General features: G+C 36.6%; 1 protein-coding gene across 7 annotated transcripts in view; it reads left to right on the forward strand.

Moving 5' to 3' along the window:
- The window catches only part of LOC106881403 (golgin subfamily A member 7), a 99,983-nt gene that overhangs the window by 42,206 nt on the left and 30,594 nt on the right, over positions 1-27,183 (forward strand). For 4 of the 7 annotated variants that reach the window (XR_016244250.1, XM_089362556.1, XM_089362557.1 and 1 more), the window contains exons 3-4: positions 16,575-16,707; positions 19,707-19,859. Coding sequence is in view for 5 of the 7 variants with exons in the window: in XM_089362556.1 (XP_089218682.1) it covers positions 16,588-16,707; positions 19,707-19,859 (273 nt within the window). In the remaining 2 variants the exon portion in view is untranslated. Of the gene's footprint in view, positions 1-2,252; positions 2,395-3,342; positions 3,465-16,574; positions 16,708-19,706; positions 19,860-27,183 lie in introns of all 7 variants that reach the window. The other 3 variants (XR_016244251.1, XM_089362555.1, XM_089362558.1) reach the window with 2 other exon arrangements.

Raw genomic sequence — 27,183 nt, forward strand, 5'->3', positions numbered from 1 at the left:
TGATATATGCTTAAATGGAACAGTGTGACAGGAAACATCTAATTCAAGATTTGAGATATTGGTGAAACTGGCAATTTTGCTAGTTCTTGGTTGGATTCTGTTGATGACACTGGTAATACAATACTTTCATTAAAATTCCTATGGATAAGACACCTCTAGTGTGTGATATAGGACAGTAGATCTAAATCCTTGAGTATTGTATTGTTAATCACTAAGAAGCAAAAATAAACTAAATGGGTCATTCCAGCTAATTTCACCCAGGGTCTGTCCTGGAGGTGCTCGTGCTTTTTTTCAAATTTTCACCATTTATTTTTATTTATGGGAGAAGTAAGGCCTGAAAATTGCAATGGAAGAGCATTAATTGTTCTTATTTTATGGCTATGTAAAGTTTCAGGCTTTTTGAGGCACATAAAATACACCATTTTGAGCGTGGCCGTTGCCAGTACCGCCTGACTGGCCTTCGTGCGGGTGACACGTAAAAGCACCCACTACACTCTCTGAGTGGTTGGCGTTAGGAAGGGCATCCAGCTGTAGAAACTCTGCTAAATCAGATTGGAGCCTGGTGTAGCCATCTGGTTTCACCAGTCCTCAGTCAAATCGTCCAACCCGTGCTAGCATGGAAAGCGAGCGTTAAACGATGATGATGATGATGATGATGATGATGATGATGATGATCTATCCTAACCTTTGGACACCCTAAAAATGGACCAAATTCAGAAATTGTGAAAATCTTTCAAGTGCAAGGGCCTGAATAATCCATGTGCAACAATTTCTTTGAAACTTATTTGCTTTAAAATATTGATCTATCAACTCTACAATCACATTCATGTTATTGGCAAACAGGTCCTTGCATTTCCAGAACAGCTTTCTTAATTCAGGGGTTACAGGACAGGAAAAATAACATTTAGGCAACCATATTTTCTTTTGTCATGTACTATGTTAATTGTCAAACAAAAGCATTAAAGTATTTGCATCAGTGACCACAAAACACATCAAACCCATATGTCCTTTTGTTGAAAAATTATCTATTTCAGTGATGATTCAGTTGTCCAATATAAGAACTACAACTTCACCAGTTTACTATGTCATGAGTTTGATTTCAACCTTAAGGCAGAGTGGCATTTCTTTGCTTCTTTTCACAGAAAGAATGCCTGTGTTGGGGTTGGTAGTACTTTCAAATGACTAACTGGTCATGCCAGCTTACTGGGGTCAATTTATAACCAAATTCTAATGCCAAATCAATTGTTTGAGTTTTCCCAAAAGAAAATACCTGGGGTAACCATTTTCTTCATTGTTTCCAAATCTGTAAATAATACTGCTCAGTTTCTAGAACCCAGATTTTTGAATGCCCTAAAATTCAAAGCTATTCATAAAGACCATCAATTTATTCCATATGGCAATGATATTTCCGTGAACCAAAATGGAGATTTTGAAGTTAGTAAGTTGATAATGCATGCAACCTGATGCGTATAACCTCAAAATTGATAAAATCTTACCTGATTCATTTTATGCACATGACTATGATAAAGATGGGCACTTTGACATTATGAATTATATTTTATTTTAGAACCTTGATGTAAATATCAAGTTTCAGCTGATATACCCTCCAGCCTTCATCAGGTGTCTTGGGGAAATTTCGAACCTGGGTTCTCATTCCTAAGGTATTTTATTATTCAATGTTATTATTATTATTCAGGTCACTGCCTGCAATCAAACCCAAAATCTTGGGGTTAGTAGCTCACGCTCTTAACCACTACGCCATATCCCCATGGGCAATTATGGAGTGAATTTTAGGGCTTATAAATCTAATATTTTCCTATCCTTCCTGAATACTGGTTCCCATATGCTATTCATATCTGCACTGGGTCTGCTTAGGAGGTTGTTGTGTTCTAGCATATGTACTGCTTCTTTTAGTTTTCATATTTTCCAGTGGTGTTCCCTGTCTATTACTTTAACTTCATCCCACAGGGAGAGGTAGTCTCGATTTTTCCATACATGATCAGCTATGCCCGATTTATCAATATCTCCTCGTGTCACAGCTTTGCGATGTTCCTCTACCCTTATTTTGAGGGGGCGGCATGTTTCTCCTTTGTATGACCTACCACAGCTGCATGGGATGGAGTACATGCAGTTTTTGGTCATATTCTGTTCTATTGGTGGTTTTACTTGAAGGAAATATTTGCAAACTGTCGTATTACTCTTGAATACTGTCCTGATGTCATATGGGCCGCATATCTTTTGTATCTTTTCAGAGAGGCCTTTCACATAGGGTAGACAGACTGTGGACAGTTTACTGGTTTCATCCTCTCTTTTCTTCATAATTGGAGTGGATAGTATGTTTTTGGGGTAGTTGTTGCTTAATAGATTGTTACTGAGCTTGATCATTTCTTCGTGGTGAGTATCATGATTACTACTTATATTCTTTGCTTGATGTTTTAGGCACTGTGCAATCCCTCTCTTTACACTGTGGATGGTGGGAACTGAAGTTGAGGTATCATCCAGTAAAGGTCAGCTTGTGGTATACGGATGTCCTGAATCCGTACTTGGTGCTTGCTATTAATACGTCCAGGGTTGCTAGCTGATTGTCTTCTTTTTCCATTGTGAACTGTATGGATGGCTTTATTGAGTCCATATGATTTAACAGCACTTGGACATCTTCCTGGTGGGGACAGAGTATAAAGGTGTCATCAAGATATCGCAGCCATAGGGTTGGTTTTAGTGGTGTTGATCCTAAAGCCAAATTCTCAAAGTATTCCATGTATATATTGGCTATTATCAGTGATAATGGCGAACCCATAGCTAAACCATCTTCTTGTCGATATATATCAGTGTCTATACTGAAGTAGGTAGTTTCTACATAGAAGGTCAACATTTCCATCAAGTTTCTTATTGGTATACTAGTGCGTTCTTTTAGATGGGTGTTTGTCACTAGTTTCTCTTGAATCACCAATAGTGCTTCACCAGTTGGGACTTTGGTGAACAGATTTATCACATATAGACTTACCATCTGGTTGGATTCAAGGGGGTATCCTTAATCAATTCTGTGAAGTGGGTGGAATTCTTCATGAATGATGTTGACATTCCTGCTAATGAACTGATAATATCAACAAGGAAGCGACTCAGTGGATGACATGCTGAACCTCTACAGCTCACTATAGGTCTTAATGGAATACCATCCTTGTGAATCTTAGGGAGACCGTACATGTGTGGTAGTTTACTGTAGTGTTGAGTCTATATAATCAGTTGTGCTGTTGCTATTTCTCTTACTTTCATTACTTGATCTATTAGTTTGTTCTTTTTACATTTATTTTTTAATTGGAGCATCATTTTTACCTCTTGCAGCAGTTGACTTATGTATCATAATCATTGGGAATGACTGCTAAAAAGGAAAACATCATGCTTTGGAGGAAAGTGGCTGCAAGAGTATGAAACTAGGTTGTGAAAGTAACTTTCCAATTTTAAAAGTAATTAATAAATTTTCTGCATACAAATATTACCATTAATAATAAGAATTAAAAAGAAGATATTATTACTTATCAGGTTAACAGAGACTCTGAATCTTCTGATTCAGAGACAGAAAAATTAAGACCTTATGCATCATATCTGTTTCAAAATGTTAATATTTTTTCATTAAATCAAACCAGTATGTGACTGGGCTTCAGGCTATCAGTTCTACTGAGTTGAGAATCAAGTTTCAACTTTGCCAGAATTTAATCTCTAGATGGAGGGGAATAAAAAATAACAATTAATTTAGCATTTTTTCAGTTTTGACAGTTTGCTTCCTTAAATCATGGTATTTAGTATTTTCAACCCAAATATTTAAAATCAACAATATTTCAATAATAGTACATTCTTTTGTTACCTCTTTTGTCAGGTTCAACTTTCTTCACCTTTTTTCAAATCTGTCTTGGTTTTCCTCTTTCACAGATTCCCTCCATTTTTATCGCTTGGCATTTCTTTACCAAACTGTCAGTTTCTATATGCATTACATGTTGGTCCAGCACAGTCTCCTTTCTAGCATCATGGGGCCAATTCCTCATATGCTCAATTTTACTTTCTACTCATATGTGCTTTATTTGCACTTAATATTACATACCCAGCAGAGCATGCTCGCCTCATTTTTAAAGCAAAACTGCCTTTACATTCAGTGTCCATATTTCATAAGCATGCGATGTCACATCACTTTGTATACAAGCATCACACAATCTGCACTTCACTCAGAGGAGTAGTTGATGCTAAGTGCACCCATAAGGGGAATACCTTCAAATACCTTTAATTAGTAGCTTTTGTTATCTAAGTGACCTAATGTTGAGTGCTCTGAATATGACTAGTTATAACAAGAACCTAGCAGTTGGATAAACTGAAGTATATTCTTTTATTCTTTCACTTGTTTCAGTCGTTTGACTGCCGACATGCTGGAGCACTGCCTTTAGTCGGAGAAATCAACCCCAGGACTTATTCTCTGTAAGACTAGTACTTATTCTATCAGTCTCTTTTGCCGAACTGCTTAGTTATGGGGACATAAATACACCAACATTGATTGTCAGCCGATGGCGTGGGGACAAATACAAGACGCACACACAAATATATACATATATATATACTTTTCTACCCTAGGCACAAGGCCCAAAATTTTGGGGTAAGGAGCCAATCGATTAGATTGACTCCCAGTACACAACTGGTACTTAATTTATCGACCCTGCAAGGATGAAAAGCAAAGTTGACTTTAGTGGAATTTGAACTCAGAATGTAGACAGACGAAATACCGCTAAGCATTTTGCCTGGCATGCTAACGTTTCTGCCAGCTCCTGCCTTATATATATATATATATATATATATATATATATATATACTAGCAGAGATACCCAACCTTGCTCAGGATTAAAATAGCATAGTTTATTTTTTGTGTTACTTGTTTCAGTCATGTGATTGCAGCCATGCTGGAGCACCGCCATTGGTCAAACAAATCAATCACAAGATTTATTCTTTGTAAGCCTAGTACTTCTTCTATAAGAGTCTTTTGCTGAACCATTAAGTTATGGGAACGTAAACACAGCAACATCGGTTGTCAAGCAACAGTGGGGATACACACACAAATAAACACATATATACGACATTCTTTGGCTGATAGTTAGCAAGGTGAGACACACAGAAGAAAGAAGAAAGCAAAGGACCACTGATGAGGTCACAGAAGTGTGACGAAAGAACTCTGGCCGAAATAGGATTAATGTAATATAAAGCTGAAGCAAATTAACACCAAATATACAGTGCGTGTGTTTTTATTGGCAAAACTGGCAATATGACCATCCCCAAGTACAACAATATATATATATATATATATATATATATATATATATATATATATAAATAAATATACATACATATATCTTATACATATATAAAAGCAAGTTGTCTGTTTGTATCAAGTTGCTATCTACACCTGTTAATGAATTTTCGTGAAACTTTACAAACATGCTAAAGTAGCATCCTTTATGAGCTTGTTACTAGGTTCATTGAAGTTTAATAAAAATCTATAATTGGATGGCTACGGCCCCGAGAAGGGATCCGAATGTATAACCCTTACTCATCAAGGGAAATAACCCACTCATTTTCCTAACCAAAGGAAATAACTCATTCGTTTTCCTATATATAATAAAACAAAAAAATGTATGATAAATACTTCTCGATTTATTAAACAAGCATTCTACATTACGTGGACTTCCTTACAAAAAATTGTCAGACAAGTTCAGTGATTTTATTTGGTATAAATCACATTGAATATGTTTATTTCTTAGTATTTGAACTGTTTGAGCTATTTTCTTCATTCATATTGATAGCTGTGTTGATGTTTTCTTAACATGTACCTTCTACTTTTCTTTAACAACCAAAGGGAAATAACCCATTTAAAATTCCTTATTTTTTCTTTTCCGCCCACTGGTCATCTGCCCTGTCATAAAGGTCACATGTTGTTTACATGTAGGAACACTTTCTTAAAAAAGATCAAATCTGAGTTCTCGACCTGTGCATGCACGAAAACTGCAGCAAAAACATTCTACTTATTTCTGTTAGTGACTTATTCATGAATATGCTATGAATGACGATGCTTTTCATGTCACTTCAGCCAATTGACAGGTGCTACATGAAGATCTGTTCTGCTTTTTGACAAATACACTGTCATCACAAAGGTCACGCCCTATTTACATGTAGGAACACCTTCTTAATTTATATTGATAGATGTGTTAATGTTTTGTAACAATGTAATCTATGTAACAACCAACCACACAAGCAGACAGAAATTGTCATTTATCTATCAATAACATTGCAATCTGCACTGTATTCATACAGTTCACATGCTGTTTACATGTAAGAACATTTTCTTAATTCATATTGATAGTTATGTTGATGTTTTCGTAAATGTTGTAAATGCATTGATAATCTACATGTTATTTTATTTTAAAATCTATATGCTAATTTATTTGTATGTCTACTGTAAAACTAAACGTCAGTTTTTTTCTATGTTCATTGCAAATCTATTTCAACACTAGTGCCACTGAGGGTAATATTCTCTGGGAATGCACAAAAGCTTTTTTCAGAGTTATCTACTTTGGATTGTTATCATCTCATATCTGAGTAACCTGTTATTACATAACATGCTTCACGATTTTGGTATACATACCTTATTGATACTTCCTCCTAAGTTCTATATTCTCTGGGAATGCATTAAAGCCCTTTTTGGGGCTACTGTATTTGAACTCTTACTATTGGGTAACTAATTTCATGTTATTACATAACTGACATCACAATTTGGGTATTCATAACTTAGTGGGATTTCCTAAAAACAAGATCCTATATAAGACAGTTCGGTATTCTTTGTAAATGCACAAAAACCGTTTTAAGGGCTACATACTTTGTATTGCTGTTATTGGATTAGCGAAACAATTACGAGAACGCTTTTCTGGGAATTACCAGGTACATCAGCTAATATACATATATATACATAAATATACATGCATACATATACATACATGCATTTATATACATAAATATATATATATATATATATATATATATATATATATATATATATATATATCTCTGAGTGGTTGGCGTTAGGAAGGGCATCCAGCTGTAGAAACTCTGCCAAATCAGACTGGAGCCTGGTGTTGCCATCCGGTTTCACCAGTCCTCAGTCAAATCGTCCAACCCATGCTAGCATGGAAAGCGGACGTTAAACGATGATGATGATGATGATGATGATGATGATATATATATTTATATATATACATACATATATATGTATTCACATATATACATACATATATATACCAATGTGCCAGAAGGGAGGCTAGGCGACAGGTTTATTTAGCCAGAGGGGAAGCAGATAAGGAAAGATTTGCCAATGTTCTGCGCCGTGAGGACCAAAGACTTGAGGTATTTCGTGTTGCAAGACAGTGTAGGAGAGAGAATAGTGATGTTGTAGGAGAGAAATGTGTTCGCATGGATGATGGTACGCTTGCATTAAATGAGGATGCAAAGAAAGAGGTCTGGAGATGCCACTACGATAGATTGCTTAATAAAGAGAATGAATGGGAGAAAGAGAGCCTGCCGTATGTCGACCCAATAGAGGGACCAGCTATCCGAGTTGATAGTACCAGGGTAGATAAAGCAATTAAGAGTATGAAGACCGGGAAAGCCCCCGGCCCATCAGGAATCACTGCAGAGATGCTCAAAATATCTGGCAGTGTTGGCTATAGCCTAGTCACCCGTATTACGAACCAGGTGATACACGAAAGAGTCATACCCAATGACTGGTGTAGCAGCATCATAGTCAACTGCTACAAAGGTAATGGTGACGCTTTAGATACAAATAATTACAGAGGCATCAAGCTGTTAGATCAGGTTATGAAAGTTACAGAGAGGGTCATAGCCCAACTAATTAGGGAGCGAATCAATTTAGATGAGATGCAGTTTGGGTTCGTGTCAGGTAAAAGCACTACTGATGCCTTATTTCTAGTGAGACAGTTGCAGGAGAAATACCTAGCTAAGGATAAACCTCTGTACCTGGCTTTCGTTGACATGGAGAAAGCCTTTGACAGGGTCCCCCGATCCCTTATCTGGTGGTCAATGAGGAAACTTGGGATAGAAGAATGGTTAGTGAGAGCTGTGCGAGCCATGTACAGAGATGCTGCCAGTAAGGTGAGGGTTGGAAATGAGTACAGCAATGAATTCCGGGTAGAGGTAGGGGTCCACCAAGGTTCCGTCCTCAGCCCCCTCTTATTTACCATAGTCCTCCAGGCAATCACAGAGGAGTTCAAGACAGGTTGCCCCTGGGAGCTCCTCTATGCTGATGACCTTGCCCTAATTGCGGAGTCACTATCAGAACTAGAGGAGAAGTTTCAGGTGTGGAAGCAAGGTCTAGAATTGGAGGGCCTTAGAGTCAACCTAGCTAAAACCAAAATCCTAATAAGTAGGAAGGTAGATAAAACACAAACCCCTTCAGGTAGATGGCCCTGCTCAGTATGTAGAAAAGGAGTAGGTGCAAGCTATGGACACATAAGAGGTGCAGCAACATCAAAGGCAGGTTAACTAGCAAGTTAGTTTTTGTTTGTGGCAGATGTTCAGGTGCAATAAAGACTGCAAACAAACAGGAAACAACTTCTATCTCATTCCAGGGTGAAAAACTAGAGGTAGTCGATAGCTTCCGCTATCTGGGCGACCAAGTTAGTAGTGGGGGTGGGTGCGCTGAAAGTGTAGCTGCTAGAATAAGAATAGCCTGGGCAAAGTTTAGAGAGCTCTTACCCCTGCTGGCGACAAAGGGACTCTCACTCAGAGAAAAAGGCAGACTGTATGACGCATGCGTACGAACAACCATGCTACATGGCAGTGAAACATGGGCTGTAACTGCTGAGGACATACGTAAGCTCACAAGGAATGAAGCCAGTATGCTCCGTTGGATGTGTAATGTCAATGTGAATACCCGTCAGAGTGTAAGTATCTTGAGAGAAAAGCTGAACATTAGAAGCATCAGTTGTGGCGTGCAAGAGAGACGATTGCGCTGGTATGGACATGTGGTGAGAATGGAGGAGGATAGCTGCGTGAAAAAGTGCCACACCCTAACAGTTGAGGGAACCCGTGGAAGAGGTAGGCCCAGGAAGACCTGGGCTGAGGTGGTGAGGCAAGACCTTCGTACATTGGGCCTCACCGAGGCGATGACTACTGACCGAGACCTTTGGAAATGTGCTGTGCGTGAGAAGACCCGGCAAGCCAAGTAAGATCGTTGCCAGTGCCCCTGGACTGGTTCTTGTGCGGGTGGCACATGAGATGCACCATTTTGAGCGTGGCCGTTGCCAGTACCGCCTGACTGGCTCCTGTAGGATTTTCGAGCGAGATCGTTGCCAGTGCCCCTGGACTGGCTTGTGCGGGTGGCACATAAAAGACACCATTTCGAGCGTGGCCGTTTTCGTGCGGGTGACACGTAAAAGCACCCACTACACTCTCTGAGTGGTTGGCGTTAGGAAGGGCATCCAGCTGTAGAAACTCTGCCAAATCAGACTGGAGCCTGGTGTTGCCATCCGGTTTCACCAGTCCTCAGTCAAATCGTCCAACCCATGCTAGCATGGAAAGCGGACGTTAAACGATGATGATGATGATGATGATATATACATATACATAGTGAAAGTATTAATAATGAAACTATCAAAACTGAAAGTATCATCTCACATTACAGTAGAGATGTTATTGTTTCACTTTTGACACGTAATACTGAAATAGTCTAACAGATAAGAGATTGCTCTGGGCTCACATTAGGTAAGAAGTTGAAAATTTTTTTGGCCCATAACACTGCATGGACCCTAAGTAAGGCATTTGTAAGATTTGACTGAAATTGGTTGGGTAGTTCTCGAGATTTAGTGATGCACACATACAGACACACAGACAGATAGGCACACATTCTCAGTTTTATATATACTAGCAGGTGTACCCGGGGCTGTTTGTTAAGTATGCCTGGTCAGTCTAGTCTCTCACAAAGTAGAGCTGAAGAAACTGAGGCAAGGCAGCATCATGCAGCTGCAGGGAACTAATTCTATGGTTAATCTGCCCCTGCACTTTAACCCTTTCGTTACTATATTTCTGACCAAAATACACCCCTCATGAGTTTCAATTAAATTCTAAAATAATCATGAATTTAGACTAGTCTCATTAAACACCTGTAACTTTTTTATTTATCAACATATTAATGTGATATTTGGAACATAATTGAAGAAAGGGTTCTTAATCAATTCTATTGCATAATTTTTGTCTCAAAGTGACTCATTACAGGTAAATCCAGGTAAACTGAGCAAAATGTAAAAATATTTAAATTTTGTTTAAACATTACCATAGAAAATGTGTCATCAGCTAATATTTAATTGGGTATGCAACAAAATTTTGATATAGAAGACTTGTGCACATCACTAGATTATCAATTGAATTTAATGCACAGAAGAACAGGTGTACCATAAAGGTAAAATAAACTGAAATACTGGAATTTCTTTTTGAAGAAAACTAGAAAATTGAATACAACTAAATGAAATATACTCACACATATACATAAATACACAGGGACATATATAATAAAGATTTACAATCAAAACTTGTCACTCACCTTACAGGTAAATTACAATCACAGGTTAATTAAAATTACAAGTAAATTAAAATAAAAAGTAAATTTGAAAAATATTTATACAATCTTATTATATATATATATATATAAAAAATATTTACACAGTATTTCTATCATGGAAAGTTGTAAAACATCCCACTCTACATACTGCAACCTTGCAGAATGCACATTGGAAAGACGTTTCAACTGGCCGTCCACTGGGAGTTTTTCTTTGTTGATGTAGACAATCACGGCACTGCCTTTTGCGACCCCCGATTTTTTCTAATTTATGTAGATCAGCTGAACTCAGAGGGAGATCTCTCTGGCAGGCTTTGCTTTTCCTTCCGGCAGTTATTTTTTTGGAGGAATAACCTGCCCTCAACTGCGTTGCAACATCTGCTCGGAATTGCAGATGGTCGCACCGCTTGCGAGTCCCTCCTGATTTGGTGTATAATATGACTGTATTTACAATGCTCATGTTTACTATATACCAAACCAGGTATCGCCACCATTTATTACCCAGTCTACCAATCGGATAATAACTCATCATCTGGTTCAGCCGATCTACACCACCCATGTACCTGTTATAATCAAGGTTCACAAACGGAGTGCCATTTTCATCTACACATGGTTGTACACTGGTAGATAGAAAATTTATCTGCCTCTTATCTCTGTATGCGGTTGCTAGCAGATTTCCTTTCTGCCGTTGGATTATTTCACCTCTTTTTTTAAAATTTTGCTCTTTTTATATCCAACGGCAGCCCTTTTCTACTAGCCATTATTGTAGCACATGTATACATTTCCACAGCTTCTAAATCCACCGCAAGTTTGACCGAACTAAAAAATCGCTCAAAAAATAATATACGGCCCTGGTTATGGTATGGACGTGATAAATTCCTGACCACATCGTACTTTAGGCCATGCTGACTAACATTATTGTCTCTTTTCCCGGTATAAAAGCTAAATCCACAGCAGTACCCAGTATTTGCTTCACAAATTTTCCAAACTTTGATCCCCCATTTTGTGGGCTTTCCTGGCATATACTGTCGGAAGCGTACCCTTCCTTTATATCCCACCATGCCCTCATCGACGGATAAGTATCTCTCAAGCTTGTAAAATGTTTTATATGCATTTTGAATGTAGTCGATGAGGGGTCTTATTTTAAATAAGGGATCAAAGCTTGGTTCTCCATGTACTGGGGTACTGCTAGTGTCTCTCACATGTAAATATTGATTCAGCTTCACGAATCGTACTCTCATCATAATACTGGAAACATACTGATCACTAAAAGGTTCCTGATCGCTCCAGTAATTTGTTATTCTGGGTAACTCTCTAATACCCATAATAATATTTATGGCAAAAAATGCCCGTACTTCATCTACGGTTGCAGGAAACCACAAGCTATCTTTTTTTCCGGCTTGTTTACATTCTGCGTAACGGCTTGTTTCTGCAGTAATCCTATCAAACAAGCATGCTGGAAAAAATAGGAAAAAGAAGTCTAATGGTTTTGCTTCCTGAGAAAGACTATGGGTAGACCCTGTCTCCTCAGAAAAATTGTTAATAAAAATATTTTTTAAATCTTTACTCCATTCTGGTGTAAAATCATCCTCGCCGTCGCTGCTTTCAGTTTTGGATACAGAAATATCTGATTCATTTTCGTCCACCACGTGCTTTTGTAGCTCATTCATTCTTTTCTTCGATATCTCCATATCTTCGGTTGAAAAATGCTTCAAATTCGGAATCACTGCTTGATAGCATGAAACTCTTCTCCATATTCAAAGTTGAAAAAAATTAACGCCGCAAAAAATGTGGAAAAAAATCTTCCAAAATTCACTGAGTTCAAATATCAGATATCGGATACAATAACTCAACTGTTTGCAAAGTGAAATCACGTGTTTTAACGAATGTACTAATGAGATTTGGGTTCAAATTTACATTTAAATAACAATGGGTACTCTCGGCCGTAGTTCACATAACACACACACAAACTGGCCTTTTAATATATTAGATAAATATATACATATATATATATATATATATCTATACATGCATACATATACATACATATATATACATATATATACATGCATACACACATATATACATACATATATATACATACATTATATATATATATATACATACATTATATATATATATATACACATGCACAAAGATATAAATATATACATATATATATATGTATATACATACACAAAGATATAAATATATATATATATATATATATATATATATATATATATATCGTTGACATGGAGAAAGCCTTTGACAGGGTCCCCCGATCCCTTATCTGGTGGTCAATGAGGAAACTTGGGATAGAAGAATGGTTAGTGAGAGCTGTGCGAGCCATGTACAGAGATGCTGCCAGTAAGGTGAGGGTTGGAAATGAGTACAGCAATGAATTCCGGGTAGAGGTAGGGGTCCACCAAGGTTCCGTCCTCAGCCCCCTATTATTTACCATAGTCCTCCAGGCAATCACAGAGGAGTTCAAGACAGGTTGCCCCTGGGAGCTCCTCTATGCTGATGACCTTGCCCTAATTGCGGAGTCACTATCAGAACTAGAGGAGAAGTTTCAGGTGTGGAAGCAAGGTCTAGAATTGAAGGGCCTTAGAGTCAACCTAGCTAAAACCAAAATCCTAATAAGTAGGAAGGTAGATAAAACACAAACCCTTTCAGGTAGATGGCCCTGCTCAGTATGTAGAAAAGGAGTAGGTAGTAACTCTATAAGATGTACCCGGTGCAAGCTATGGACACATAAGAGGTGCAGCAACATCAAAGGCAGGTTAACTAGCAAGTTAGTTTTTGTTTGTGGCAAATGTTCAGGTGCAATAAAGACTGCAAACAAACAGGAAACAACTTCTATCTCATTCCAGGGTGAAAAACTAGAGGTAGTCGATAGCTTCCGCTATCTGGGCGACCAAGTTAGTAGTGGGGGTGGGTGCGCTGAAAGTGTAGCTGCTAGAATAAGAATAGCCTGGGCAAAGTTTAGAGAGCTCTTACCCCTGCTGGCGACAAAGGGACTCTCACTCAGAGTAAAAGGCAGACTGTATGACGCATGCGTACGAACAACCATCCTACATGGCAGTGAAACATGGGCTGTAACTGCTGAGGACATACGTAAGCTCGCAAGGAATGAAGCCAGTATGCTCCGTTCGATGTGTAATGTCAATGTGAATACCCGTCAGAGTGTAAGTATCTTGAGAGAAAAGCTGAACATTAGAAGCATCAGTTGTGGCGTGCAAGAGAGACGATTGCGCTGGTATGGACATGTGGTGAGAATGGAGGAGGATAGCTGCGTGAAAAAGTGCCACACCCTAACAGTTGAGGGAACCCGTGGAAGAGGTAGGCCCAGGAAGACCTGGGCTGAGGTGGTGAGGCAAGACCTTCGTACATTGGGCCTCACCGAGGCGATGACTACGGACCGAGACCTTTGGAAATGGGCTGTGCGTGAGAAGACCCGGCAAGCCAAGTAAGATCGTTGCCAGTGCCCCTGGACTGGTTCTTGTGCGGTTGGCACATGGGATGCACCATTTTGAGCGTGGCCGTTGCCAGTACCGCCTGACTGGCTCCTGTAGGATTTTCGAGCGAGATCGTTGCCAGTGCCCCTGGACTGGCTTGTGCGGGTGGCACATAAAAGACACCATTTCGAGCGTGGCCGTTTTCGTGCGGGTGACACGTAAAAGCACCCACTACACTCTCTGAGTGGTTGGCGTAAGGAAGGGCATCCAGCTGTAGAAACTCTGCCAAATCAGACTGGAGCCTGGTGTTGCCATCCGGTTTCACCAGTCCTCAGTCAAATCGTCCAACCCATGCTAGCATGGAAAGCGGACGTTAAACGATGATGATGATGATATATGAAAAATATTTCAATACAAATGTGTTAATTTCCAGCAAAATAAAGCCTCATAAGGGTATATATATTAATTCAGAGGAGTGGTCCAACAAGGCATCAACTGGAAAATAGTAATTGATACAATTACGACGCTATTGTAAGACAAATTTTTCATATTTGTTGCATACACACATTTTTGCCAGTATATACAATAGCGTCGTAATTGTATCGATTGCTATTTTCCAGTAAATATTGGTGCTTGTTGTACCTAAATAGTGGGGTTGTGTTAACCGCACATGGAGAAATAATAGGAAAATGAAAAACAATAATAAGGCAGAATGCTAAACTGAAAGCATATTTTAATATAGATGTGTAAAAAGGATTTCTAACCAGCTTTCATTGCATGGCAAATTTTCAAGAAGAGGGAGAATGAAAATGTTTTGTGCAAAAAAGTAAAAAATAATATATATATATATATATACATACATACATGCATTCACAGTGAAAATAATTTATATATACATAGTAAAAGTATTAATAATGAAACTATTAAAACTGAAAGTATGATCTCACATTACAATAGAGATGTTATTGTTTCACTTTTCACATGTAATACTGAAATAGTGTAAGAGATAAGAGGTTGCTTTGGGATCATATTAGGTAAGAAGTTGAAAATTTTATTGGCCCATGACACTGCATGGACCCTAATTAAGGCATTAATAAAATTTGAATGAAATCAGTTAAACATTTTCAGTTTTATATATATATAGATACAACAGACTTCTTTCAGTTTCTGCCTACCAAATACACTCACAAGGCTTTGGTCAGCCCAAGGCTATAGTTAAAGACGCTTGCCCCAGGTGCTATGCAGTGGGACAGCCTGGAACTTGCTTCTTCCCACACAGCCATGCTGTGCCTATATATATATATATATATATATATATATATATATATATATATATATATAAGTTCATAAAAACAATAACAAAAAAACAACAAAGTGGGGACGTGATACGGATAGCGTTATTGGACGCTCAGGAAAGGAAAGAGAGAGTGCATGACGTTTGGGGCGTAGCCCTTTGTCGGAAAGATAGAAAATATATAAATAATTTTAATCCAGTGGAAATTCTAGCAGTCTGCATAATAATCGAATATCCAAACCAAAACATTTTTCCTCTGCTTTATTGTTTTGGCCATATTGATATATTTCATTAGCATATCGTTTATTTTTTTACAATTAGTCTAAGAAAACCCAGCAATACACATGCATGATCCTTGAAAATTAGTGAGGTCAGTAGATTTGAACTTGCTTTGACAAAAATAGGGGTAAAGAGAAGATTCTTAGCGTGTTTTTTAATGTTTTTTTTTAATATTTTTTTTTATCCATGTTTACTAGATTTAACATCCACTACCTGACTTGTGATCTTTGAATTGAAGATGAAAAAATAGGATGCATCTATTTAATGTTTGAATAAAAGATGATTGCCTTTGATCATAAGTTAGCTTAGAATTGACCTTGGGTTAAATAACAATTGCTACTCTCTATATACACATGCATGTATTTCAGGAAGCTACTACAGTATATAGCCTCAGGCCACATTCGCCAATCATATTGGTCAATATGTTAATACATCCAGTCCATGAATCTAGTCATGGACTGCATATGGGTGCAGGTTGTGTGGTTAAGAAGTTTGCTTCTGGATCCTAGTTGGCAAATACTTTCTGAAATTTGGTAGATGGAGCAGAAGCCTATGATATGCTTGTATTCTACTTAAATTGCAGTAAATCAGTAATTGAGATGTTGGAAACTTATAACCACCGAGGCTAATACTCACAAAATGCATGATATAAAAAATGAAATACCTTCCAACATATAGTCATGCTACCATTTTGTCATGCATAAGATACTATAGATGTTATACAAGAGTATCTGTGTACAAATGTAGAACACTAACTAGGATATAATTTAAAATAACCTTGTCTCATATAGCTCTTAAATTCCTCCTTTGTACAATAATCTTTATTATGTAGCTTCATTAACATTGCCTCTAAATATTTTTCTGTTCATCTTTCTTCTTTCAGTGAGGCCATACCAATGGAGGATATATCCAGGATTCCACAACCTAATGGAATTAAAGTTTTCATTCAGCGAGACTATACAGATGGTACCCCAGTCAGATTCCAGACAAAATTTCCTGCTGAATTGGAAGGAAGGGTTAGTTACACTAAGTGTGAAACAATTAGTAATTTTGTATTCTTTGTTAATTTACTTTAATTAGGTTTTCTTCTACTGAGTGTATATTTTATAACTTGAAAAAAAATCTTTTGAATAAACTTTTTCAGAACATCTACAATTTGTTATGATTGTTTGACCTCCAGTGATGAAAATGAGGAAAAAGTAATTATTTAGCCTTATTTTTAGCAGATAGGGTGGAAGTATACTTATAAGGAGATCAAAGCAGACTTCCACCCTTCTCTCCTTCAAATTGAATATCAATTGTTGAAGTACCTATTTTGCTGAGATACCCAGAATCTTCCACCATCTTCTATAATGCATTATGACCTCATTCCAGTTGCACAGTGAACTCATAGATTGTGATTGATCTGTTTACATCAATCAATTTATCTACTCACTGGCTATTCATGTCAGTGGTTACAGTTGGTCTCTGACTTCAATGCTGGTTTACCTTCTTTAAACTTCATCCATCTATGCTCATTCCTCTTGTCAACAGTGTCATTTCCATAAGAGCTGTAGCCTTCTGTGGATGTTAAACAGCCTTCACCCATTCTTAGTAAAGATTTCAATGATGACTCATTGCTTCTGCTTGTAATTATCAGTGAAGAAGACTTACTCTTAAGGAAGTTATTTTACTAACATATTCAATCAATGTCAGTTAATAAAAAAAAATTATACTCATTTTTGTTTTACTTGCAGCTTTTCTTAGAAAAGCTTCCTTTTAATTCTCGGATCATATTGTCATCAACTAAGGACAAAATTTTATTGTAAAACTTTCTGAATTAACAGGTTGCGTTGTTGTCTCTTCACTATTATTGACTGTGTCTCAGGTAGTGCTTCATTTAACTATCACAATCTGTTTTTCATTGTCTACTTTGGAAATAGTGGCTCTCTAAGCTCAACTCCAGGATCAAGAGTCTTACTTATGGAAGCAGGAGTCATTTGCATAATTTTCCACATTGGTGTTGCCTTGAGTCCAGTATGCCCAGACCTGGCATTTGGAAGTGTTGATTCAATCATAAGTCTAATAGTAGTCTTTACCATTGCATCCAGCACAGCCTTGTACTTTCAATAAAATTCCATCTCTAATGGTTTACACCAAAACCAAGAATTAGCAACAACTATGCATCTAATAAGGAAACAACTCATTGCCTTTTTTATGTCAACAACTGAATCACAGACATCCATTTTCTTGTAGATTATTCAGCAAGGTTAGCATTTTACCATTTGTTTTTGTGCCCAGTGGCAGGAAATCAATACTAATAGTATTCCAAGCAGTTGAACATTTTCTTTTTAACCAACTATAGGATTACATCGAGTTTTTTCAATGGCCATTTTTGTCATTGCTAAATTGCCAATTCCATTCCTCAGAGTAGATTTTCTGTTATTTCAAACTTTTAGCAAGCATAACACATCACAATCTTAAATCTACTGTAACTGGTACTGGCACTCAGACAGCTCTGTCAAACCTGTCTTTTTCAAGTCATCGTCAACAAGGTACAATACCTTGCAACAGAAGTATCCAGTCATTGATTATTCTTTATTCAGTAGCAAAATAGTCAAAATCTAATGTCCCTCATTGGCTCGCACTTGATCATTTGAAGATTTCCAGATAAAAATTTAATCATATGTTTGAACTTTGTGCATTATTGTGCAGCAATAATTGATTCTCTCCACTTCAGTGGAGGTATCTGATGACTGTTGATAATCAGGCACTTAACGCCAGTACTGTTCCTGCTTAATTATTTCCATGCCTTACTGACAAGAATTTTATTCTCTTCATAGCACACAAGACTTCTCCAAAATTTATCTGGTTCAAATGTACAATATGTAGCTCAAATATTTTAGTGGTTCAACAATAATATCATTTGTGACTTAAACACAATACTGTGCTGCACATCACCAATAATAAGAGCAGAGAAATAGTTGTCATTGTCATCCTGTATCATATGCTGCAGCACATTAATGATACTACAACAAAATCTTCCCGATTAAGTGCAAGTTCCCCAGCTGCCTTGCCACTCTTGTCCAACCAGCTCATGATATTGTCCATCCATTGCATTCTTTGTCTGGCTCTTGATCTAGTACCCTCTACTCTTCCTTCCATGATGATAATGCTTTCCAGACCTCTGCTTCAATTATGGATAATAGATGAGCTTTAGTTTTTTCACAATGTTAAAGGGTTGTTATCTTTCATCTACTTGTGCAACACTTGCATTTGTTCAATGGTCTTTGTAAGAAACTAGTAACACTTTCCTATTCACTCACATTTCAAGCACATTGATTATGTTCTCTTCAAATTTGTTCAGAATTTATGCCTTGGAACCACAAATGCTTATTGGCCAAAGAGGAACAGTAGCAGTCACATTCTGATCAAGTCCACTATCTTGGTAGTGAATTAGCAGAGTCTTTAAATGCCAGAATGCCTTACAGTATTTGTTCTGGTTGTCTGTGCTTCAAGTCAAAGCCAATTTGGTTTTTCACACTTCTGCAGTTACTCTCTGTCTGTCTGTCTGCTCTCTCTCAAATGTGAGCTGATATGGTTACCAAAACATTTATCTACCATATTCACTATATTTGCCTACAATATGGCCACTAACTGATCCTGTGCTTATATAAGAACAAAAGTGGGCAATGAAGGAATTGCAACATACCCATACTGCAACCCATATAATAATCTATGCAGAATGTATGGTGTCATCCTTAACCAAGCTGAGACAAATTATATCTGGAGCAATGAGTCTATTATCATATCCAATTCTTTGACTGACCTATTATATACCATAAGATTGTATGGCCAAGATTAACTCAAACTACACGATAACAATGCAACATTTCAACATCATCAAGCTCATCACTGCAGCTTTCATGTAGTCTAAAAATACTTATAATACTCCCATTATAAATAAATAAATAATCTTTAACTGCAGCTACATAATGTCTTCTATTCTAACCAACTTTAATCTTTAACATTCCAGATTGAAAGATCAACATTTGCAGAAACAATAAACACCATCAATGAAATGTACAAAGAAGCTGAAAGCTTGGGTGGTAGTACCTATTGTGAAAGCTGTTTTGCTTGCCTCACTGCATATCTTTCCTATTTGTGTGTGGACACTCACTATGAAAAGGTATTATTAATTGTTGTGATCAGTGTTATTTTCATTCAGACATCATTTTGTTTTGATATGCAGAAAAAAGTCTGATACACAAAGGTCACTTCTGTTTATTTATATTTTTTTTAGTTTAAAGCTCAACTGGATTTTTTGCATTAAAAGTTTCACCTATATTTTCTCTTCATATGTTTACCTGCATTTTTACGCATGTATTCATCTACAGATCTTTTATATGCTCTTTTTTATATTTTTATTGCTGTTAGTATCAGTTCAGTCTCGTTGAACAATCTTATATTGAAATACATTCCAGTTGTGATTAATCAATCCTATTTTCAGGTTGGTGCATTTAAGATTCCAATATGCAATGTCTTCTTTCTTTATTAAGACAGTAATGAGTGATTTGAGGGAGATTTAGCTGCTATTTTTCTAACATGTCAAGTAATTCAACAGAGAATTTCCTCATTGGCTGTTTATTGTGGTTTGCTCTGGTGAAGCAAATTCATGATACAGTGATGACCACTCTTCTAATTAAGGAATGACTCTTGAAGCAGTTTGGTTAAACTCTATGGTACTCACAAAATTTGTTTCACCAAAAAATGGATTTATTAATCAGTTATGACACAATTTGGCTTTGAAATCTAGACTTACTACATACTGATTGTTAAGAATAGTACCTCAAGAAGAGAGAGCTAAAACCAGTACAAGAATACTCTCAAAATTGCTTTGAAACATAAAAGACCCCTGTTTATTGCTCAAATCATAAAGTGCTGATTTAATTCCAATTGCATATTCTTCTTGCACAGTTCTGTTGGGCTATGACTGTTTGTCAGAGTTTGATACCTTTCAGGATTTTAATCAACTTTGGTTCAACTAAAAGGGTGTTTAGTTGTTAAAATAATAATAATAAATCTATCATAAAGAGGTGGCTGTATTAGACAGAATTAACGTTAAGAATTCGGTCAACAGAATGTTTAAAAATCACATGGTAGTTATAAATAATTTTTATTATTACTTAAACTTATTTCTCAATTTCTCATCTACATCATTTGAAGTATGCTTTGTTTTTACATTTTTATCATTTATGTTAATTATATTCAATTTCAAATGAATTGCTTTCAACACTTGCATTGTAAAGTTACAGACCAGACCCTATACATAATAGAACTATGTCCAAAGATTTCTTTCATCATGTTAGATAATAATGAATAAGTATCAGTTTTATACTGGTCTAAAATAACTGAAATTGAATAAAGATAAAAGCCGTGGGTTGTCCCCCTACTGTAACTGATCTTTTATTATTATGTGCTAGACTATGTTTTCCAGCATATAGTTTGTGTTGCCCTCAACATTCTTTCTCCTATATATCAATGGCCTACATGTCATCAACAATTCCCACTCTTGTGCTGATTATGCCACCTCTCATTCATCCTTAACTTTTCTCCACCTAAACGTTATCCACATTGTAACACAATATATCTCATGTCAACCCTTTTAATGAGGTTATGCAAATCTTGTTTCCTTCAACATCAAAAAATACAAGTAATGTAGTTATCAAGGACATATCATTACATCTTGCCTCGAACCTGTGAAGCTTGCAATTGCTCCAAATATCATTGATGACCTCTCGTGGTGAATGTACATCCTTAATTCTTAAAGTCCTCTGTTGCAAGTAATTGTAATTATTATTGAGTCCTAAAAATTGTTGTTTGGGGCCCAAAACAGGGACTAAGCACTCTTCCGTCATCATCATTTAATGTCCATTGTCCATACTGACATGGGTTGGATGTTTTGACCAGGGCTGGTAAACTGAGGGGCTACACCAGACTTCAGTCTGATTTGGCATGGTTTCTACAGCTTGATGCCCTTTCTAATGCCAACCACTCCAAGAGTGTAATGGGTGCTTTTACATGCCACTGGCACGGATGCTAGTTGTATGACACCAGTATCTGCGACAACTATGATTTCTCTTGGCTTGATAGGTCTTCTCAAGCATAGCATGTTGCCAAAGGTACTTTTTACATACAACCAGCATGGGTGCTAGTTATCTGTCACCGACATCGACCACATTGCCTCTGTAAGGCCCAACACTTGAAAGGTGCTTTTTACATGACACCAGCATGGATGCAAGTTACGTGACACTGGTATTGGCCATGACTATGATTTCACTTGGTTTGACAGGTCTTAAGCACAGCATATTGCCAAAAGTCTTGGTCACTAGTCATTGCCTCCATGTCTTCCTAGGTCTATCTCTTCCACAGGTTCCCTCCACAGTTACAGATCAGCACTTCTTTAAACAGCTGTCCTCTTCCACATGCATCACATGACCATATCATCGCAGTTGTCTCTCTTGCACATAACATCTGATGCCTCTTGTGCCCAATTCTTTTCTCTCAAGATGCTTACAGTCTGTCATACATGCACACTGACATTGCACATCCAGTGAAGCATGCTGACTTCATTTCTTTCAAGCCTACACTTGTCCTCAGTGGTCACAGCCCATGCTTTACTGTTGTGCAGCATAGCTGTTTGCACACAGGCATCATACAGTCTGCTTTCCATTCTGAGGAGGGAGAGATCCTTTGTTGCTAACAAAGGTAGGAGCTCTCTGAACTTTGCCCAGCCTATTCTTATATAAAGTTTAGCCTTACTTAAGAAAACACTTCTTGTCAATCAACATCCTGTTTTCATTATATACATTTATTTTTTTTCCATTTTATCAAATAAAATTCTTCAGACATTTAACTTTTGATTTTTGAGTATCATAGTAGTTTATAACTCTAGTAGTGAGTTAGAATTCAGTGATATTATTTATTAATAATTTATTTGTTTATTTAATGTTTTAATTAAAGAAAGAAAGCTTGGATTTGAAGAATATAATCAGTAATTTTTCATACATTTGGAGAATATAATCAGTAATATTTCATGCATGGCTATGTGGTTAAAAAATTCACAGTGATGTTGGTAGGGGTTTAGTCCAACTGCATGGACCAAACTGTCAGCTAGTGTTGTTTACTGTATGTATGAGTTGACCAATACTCTATGAGGTTAATCCTTTTGATACCAACTTACCTGAGACTGCCCCTGGCTATATGGTATAGATTCCTTGTTTTTAAGAAATGTAAACTAAAACTTACCTTAAAATTTCATGTTATTTTATGTTTCATACTCTGGATTGATAATGTCAAAGTTATTTCACTAAATTCTTTGTTATTTCAAAAATTAGTTGAAACAAGGTTAGTATATTTCAGCAGAAATATGATAACAAAAGGATTGATAGAATTTGATTAAAGAAGCTCATTGTGTGTGTGTGTGTGTGTGTGTGTGTGTGTGTGTGTGTGTGTGCGCGCAATGAGTTTCTATTTTCCTTCGTCTTCCCATTTGTGTTTGTTGATTGTAAACAAAAACCTCGCTGTTCATACAAATGTTGTTGTTTGTTTCCAGTCTTCCTTGTAACCATATTTAGGCTGTTCATTGTTCAATAGACTGAGGAGGATAGGTAAGGGTTGGCCAGCCATAAAAAACTGTGCCTTAACATAGTTTCATCTGACTCATTCAAACATGGGAAAGTAGGCGTTAAAATGATGATTATGGTTTTACTATCATCTGTACATACTAGTAATGTAAGTCATATTAGAATATATTGATTCTTGCCAGGAGTGAAGTTATCAAATTGTTGAATATTGCATCAGTGTTTTCATGAATGATGTAGACCCCACAAAACCTTTGAATGTAGAAGTAAAGATCATTGAGAAGTTTCTTCAACTTTTTCCTGAGATATGTGCAACATATGAAGGAAATAAAGGCATGTATTTTTCTGATTATAGTTCTGCAGCTTGTAAGTTAAAAAGAACTCAAATTCAGCACAAGAAAATGCTCTCAAATAATCAACTTACTTATATTCAACCTACCTGGGCAGGTTGAAAGAGACAACTGGTAAAAACCTCATTCACAATGTAGATCAATGATCATTATACCTTATCAACAAACTTCATCCAAATTCATGCACTCATCATCATCATCATCATTTAACGTCCACTTTCCATGCTAGCATGGGTTGGACGATTTGACTGGGGACTGGCAAACCAGATGTCTACACCAGACTCCAATCTGATCTGGCAGAGTTTCTATAACTGGATGCCCTTCCTAATGCCAACCACTCTGAGAGTGTAGTGGGTGCCTTTTACGTGCCACCGGCATGAGGGCCAGTCTGGCGGTACTGGCAACGGCCATGCTCAAATGGTGTTTTTTACGTGTCACCCGCACAGGAGTCAGTCCAATGTTTTGTTTACATGCCACCGGCACAAGTGCCAGTAAGGCGAAGTTGGAAATGATCGTGCTCAAATGGTGCATTTTACGTGCCACCAGCACGGAAGCAAGACCGTTTCTCTGGCAGTGATCCCACTCGGATGGTGTTGTTAGCGCTCCAATGGCACGGGTGCCAGTCATCGAATTTGGTAATTATATTTTTGAGAATTAATATAAGTTAGGACTGCATCTCAAAGATTAGTCCTCTTCTGAACCAGAAAATATTTCAGCCTATGGTAATTACTGACACTACAAGGAAGCTTAGGGGGGATCCACAATGAGGGTTCTAGTCTGCTTCCAGTGAGAGATGCCACTTGATTAACTGGCATAATATCACTCACAGACGTCAGTTCCTGTCCTACAGAAGTGCTGTCTCTTCTCTGTCTTTTCTACCACCACTACAATGGATGCTATTCTTCACTGCTTGATTGTTTTATGATACCTCTATGCAAGCTCATCCTCTTTTCTTTTAATCACTGATGTATCTGATGCCCTCTTCCTACACCCCATACTATCAACTATATCTAGCATTTTGTCTTAGCACCTCCTTACTCATGACTTTTCTAGTTATCAACTTGCAGTAGTTTCAGTAGAATTAATTTCATCATCTTGACCTAGCAAAAAAAGAAAGAAGAGGTTAACCTTTCCTTAATGGCTTATTTGACATCATTCATATACAGTAAACTTCAGAGCATGACTCTATCTTCACCAAAATCACAAGTCTCTCTCAAAAATCTCTCCCTATTTTTGAAAACATACTACCTATGTGTCTCATGTTTTTAGTGGTCAACACATTTAAAGCTGTTCATATATATATTATTTGAATACACAACATAGCATTCATCTCTTAGACACTCAGTCTTTGTCCTAAGGGAGAGAATATTAACAAATTGCTGGTCATCTCGAATTTTAAGTCAATATAGGTATGCTGACATACTGAAGTTTTTCAAAACTTCAAAATTCAATAATTACTGGCTTAATAGGTCTCTCAACATCTCAGAGAGGAGCACTTGCCTTTGTTAGACAGTCTGAAATCTGTTCACAACCTCGAAAAAACAACAGAAAAATGAATTTGTATCTTAATATGGAAAGGATTTAAAAATTGTTTTTCTTTGTTATTTTTAGGAAGATATTAGACTAGTCGCTGTCTTTCCAAGGAAACAAAACCACTAGGTTAATTTTTTACCTTTTCCTCCAAAGTGATTACAGTGGAAATGAATTGTAAATTAGAACATAAACAAAGGGGAAAACAAAAGATAATTTCAGGTTACTCACATACTTGAAGGAAAGTTAGAAATTTGAGCAATTTTAGGAATATTGTGTGTGTGTGTTTGATTTCTAAATTTTTTTTCCAATTTACTTTGTTTTTATTTTTATTTACCTGTAAGATGTGTGATGAAGTTTGATTAATTCTAATTGTGAATCATTGGACATGTGCACGTACACACAAGCATTCACTACAATATAACTCATGTTCGTCAATGTTTTGTAAATATACAAACTACAGAGCTTTTGTAGACAGGACAACACATTGCAAAATGTGGATAATTTTTCAGATTAACACCCGCACGATTTTCACTAGGGTGTTAGGGTTAGGGTTTTGGGGTCAGGGATAGGGTTTTAGTGTTACGGTTACGGTTTTAGGGTCACGGTCAGGGTTTTAGGCTTAGGGTTAGGTTTAGGGTTAGGTAATTGTGCGGGTGTTAATCTGAAAAATTACCGAAATGTGAAAACTACCAACCCTGCTATCTGTTATAACTTTTGTTGTTCTGTTTAATATGTACATAGATTATGCTTCCAAAGAAGAGAGCTTGCTGGGGAAAGAAAGCAACCGGTTTAAAAAGACAGCAACAGACTGCAGCAATTTACGATATTCCAGAAGCTACTTTGAACATAATGCAAAATGGTGCATCAACATCTACTGCCCAATCTGATAGAATTCTGGCAGAACTGTGTAGCAACAGATCGCCGGCAATTGCTTCATCAGAAATTGCTGTCCTAGCTCCTGTGAAAAGGGATTACCCTGCTATGTATAATCAGGGCAGTGCAAAAAGTTGTTTTGCACAAGCATTTGTATAGCCAATTAGACGGATGAAATTTACGTACACTTGATAATGTTACACAAAACAGCCTTCAGACTTTCCCTATTGATTTCATCGTCTTTTGAATTCTGAACATATTTACATCATAAGTGTTTTTTTGTTGTAAGGCTTTCTTTTTTAGTTGATTTTCACCTAGCAAGACTTATCATAGATGGCGCAATAAGTTACACCCGTACAACGTCGGGTTATACTGTTAGTTAAATAAATAAATTCAAACGTTAAACAATATTAGTAAAATAAACAGCATCACTTATTTTATCGATATACATTCATACTTATAATGTATGTATTTATTTATATATATATATATATATACACTGAAATATATATTGAAGAAGATAAATATGTTCATTTGAATATATACGTTTTTGCGTCGTAACTCCTTTATTATATATATATATATATATATATATATATATATATATATATATATATATTATAAGGTTTTTAACTTTTAAATTTTCATATTCAAAAGAGACAGAGACTTCAAATTTGATATATCGAATAAATCGATATATCGAATTTGAAGTCTCTGTCTCTTTTGAATATGAAAATTTAAAAGTTAAAAACCTTATAATATAAATATAAACTGTGAGAACGACCCTTAAGGAATCTAGTTAATGATCCTCTAAGGTAAGTTCTTATGCTATATTGGTAACGGTTGCTACATCCTCTGGAAAATTATTATATATATATATATATATATATATATATATATATATATGTATGTATGTATGTATGTATGTATATATATGTTTATATACATATATATATATGTATGTATATGGATATATATATATATATGTATGCATATATATATATATATATATATATATATATATATATATATATACATATATATATATATATATATAGATACAAATATGTCATCATCATCATCGTTTAACGTCTGTTTTCCATGCTAGCATGGG

The sequence above is a fragment of the Octopus bimaculoides genome, chromosome 14 (genome assembly GCF_046866305.1).
Source record: "Octopus bimaculoides isolate indiv1 chromosome 14, ASM4686630v1, whole genome shotgun sequence".
NCBI classification, from domain to species: domain Eukaryota; kingdom Metazoa; phylum Mollusca; class Cephalopoda; order Octopoda; family Octopodidae; genus Octopus; species Octopus bimaculoides.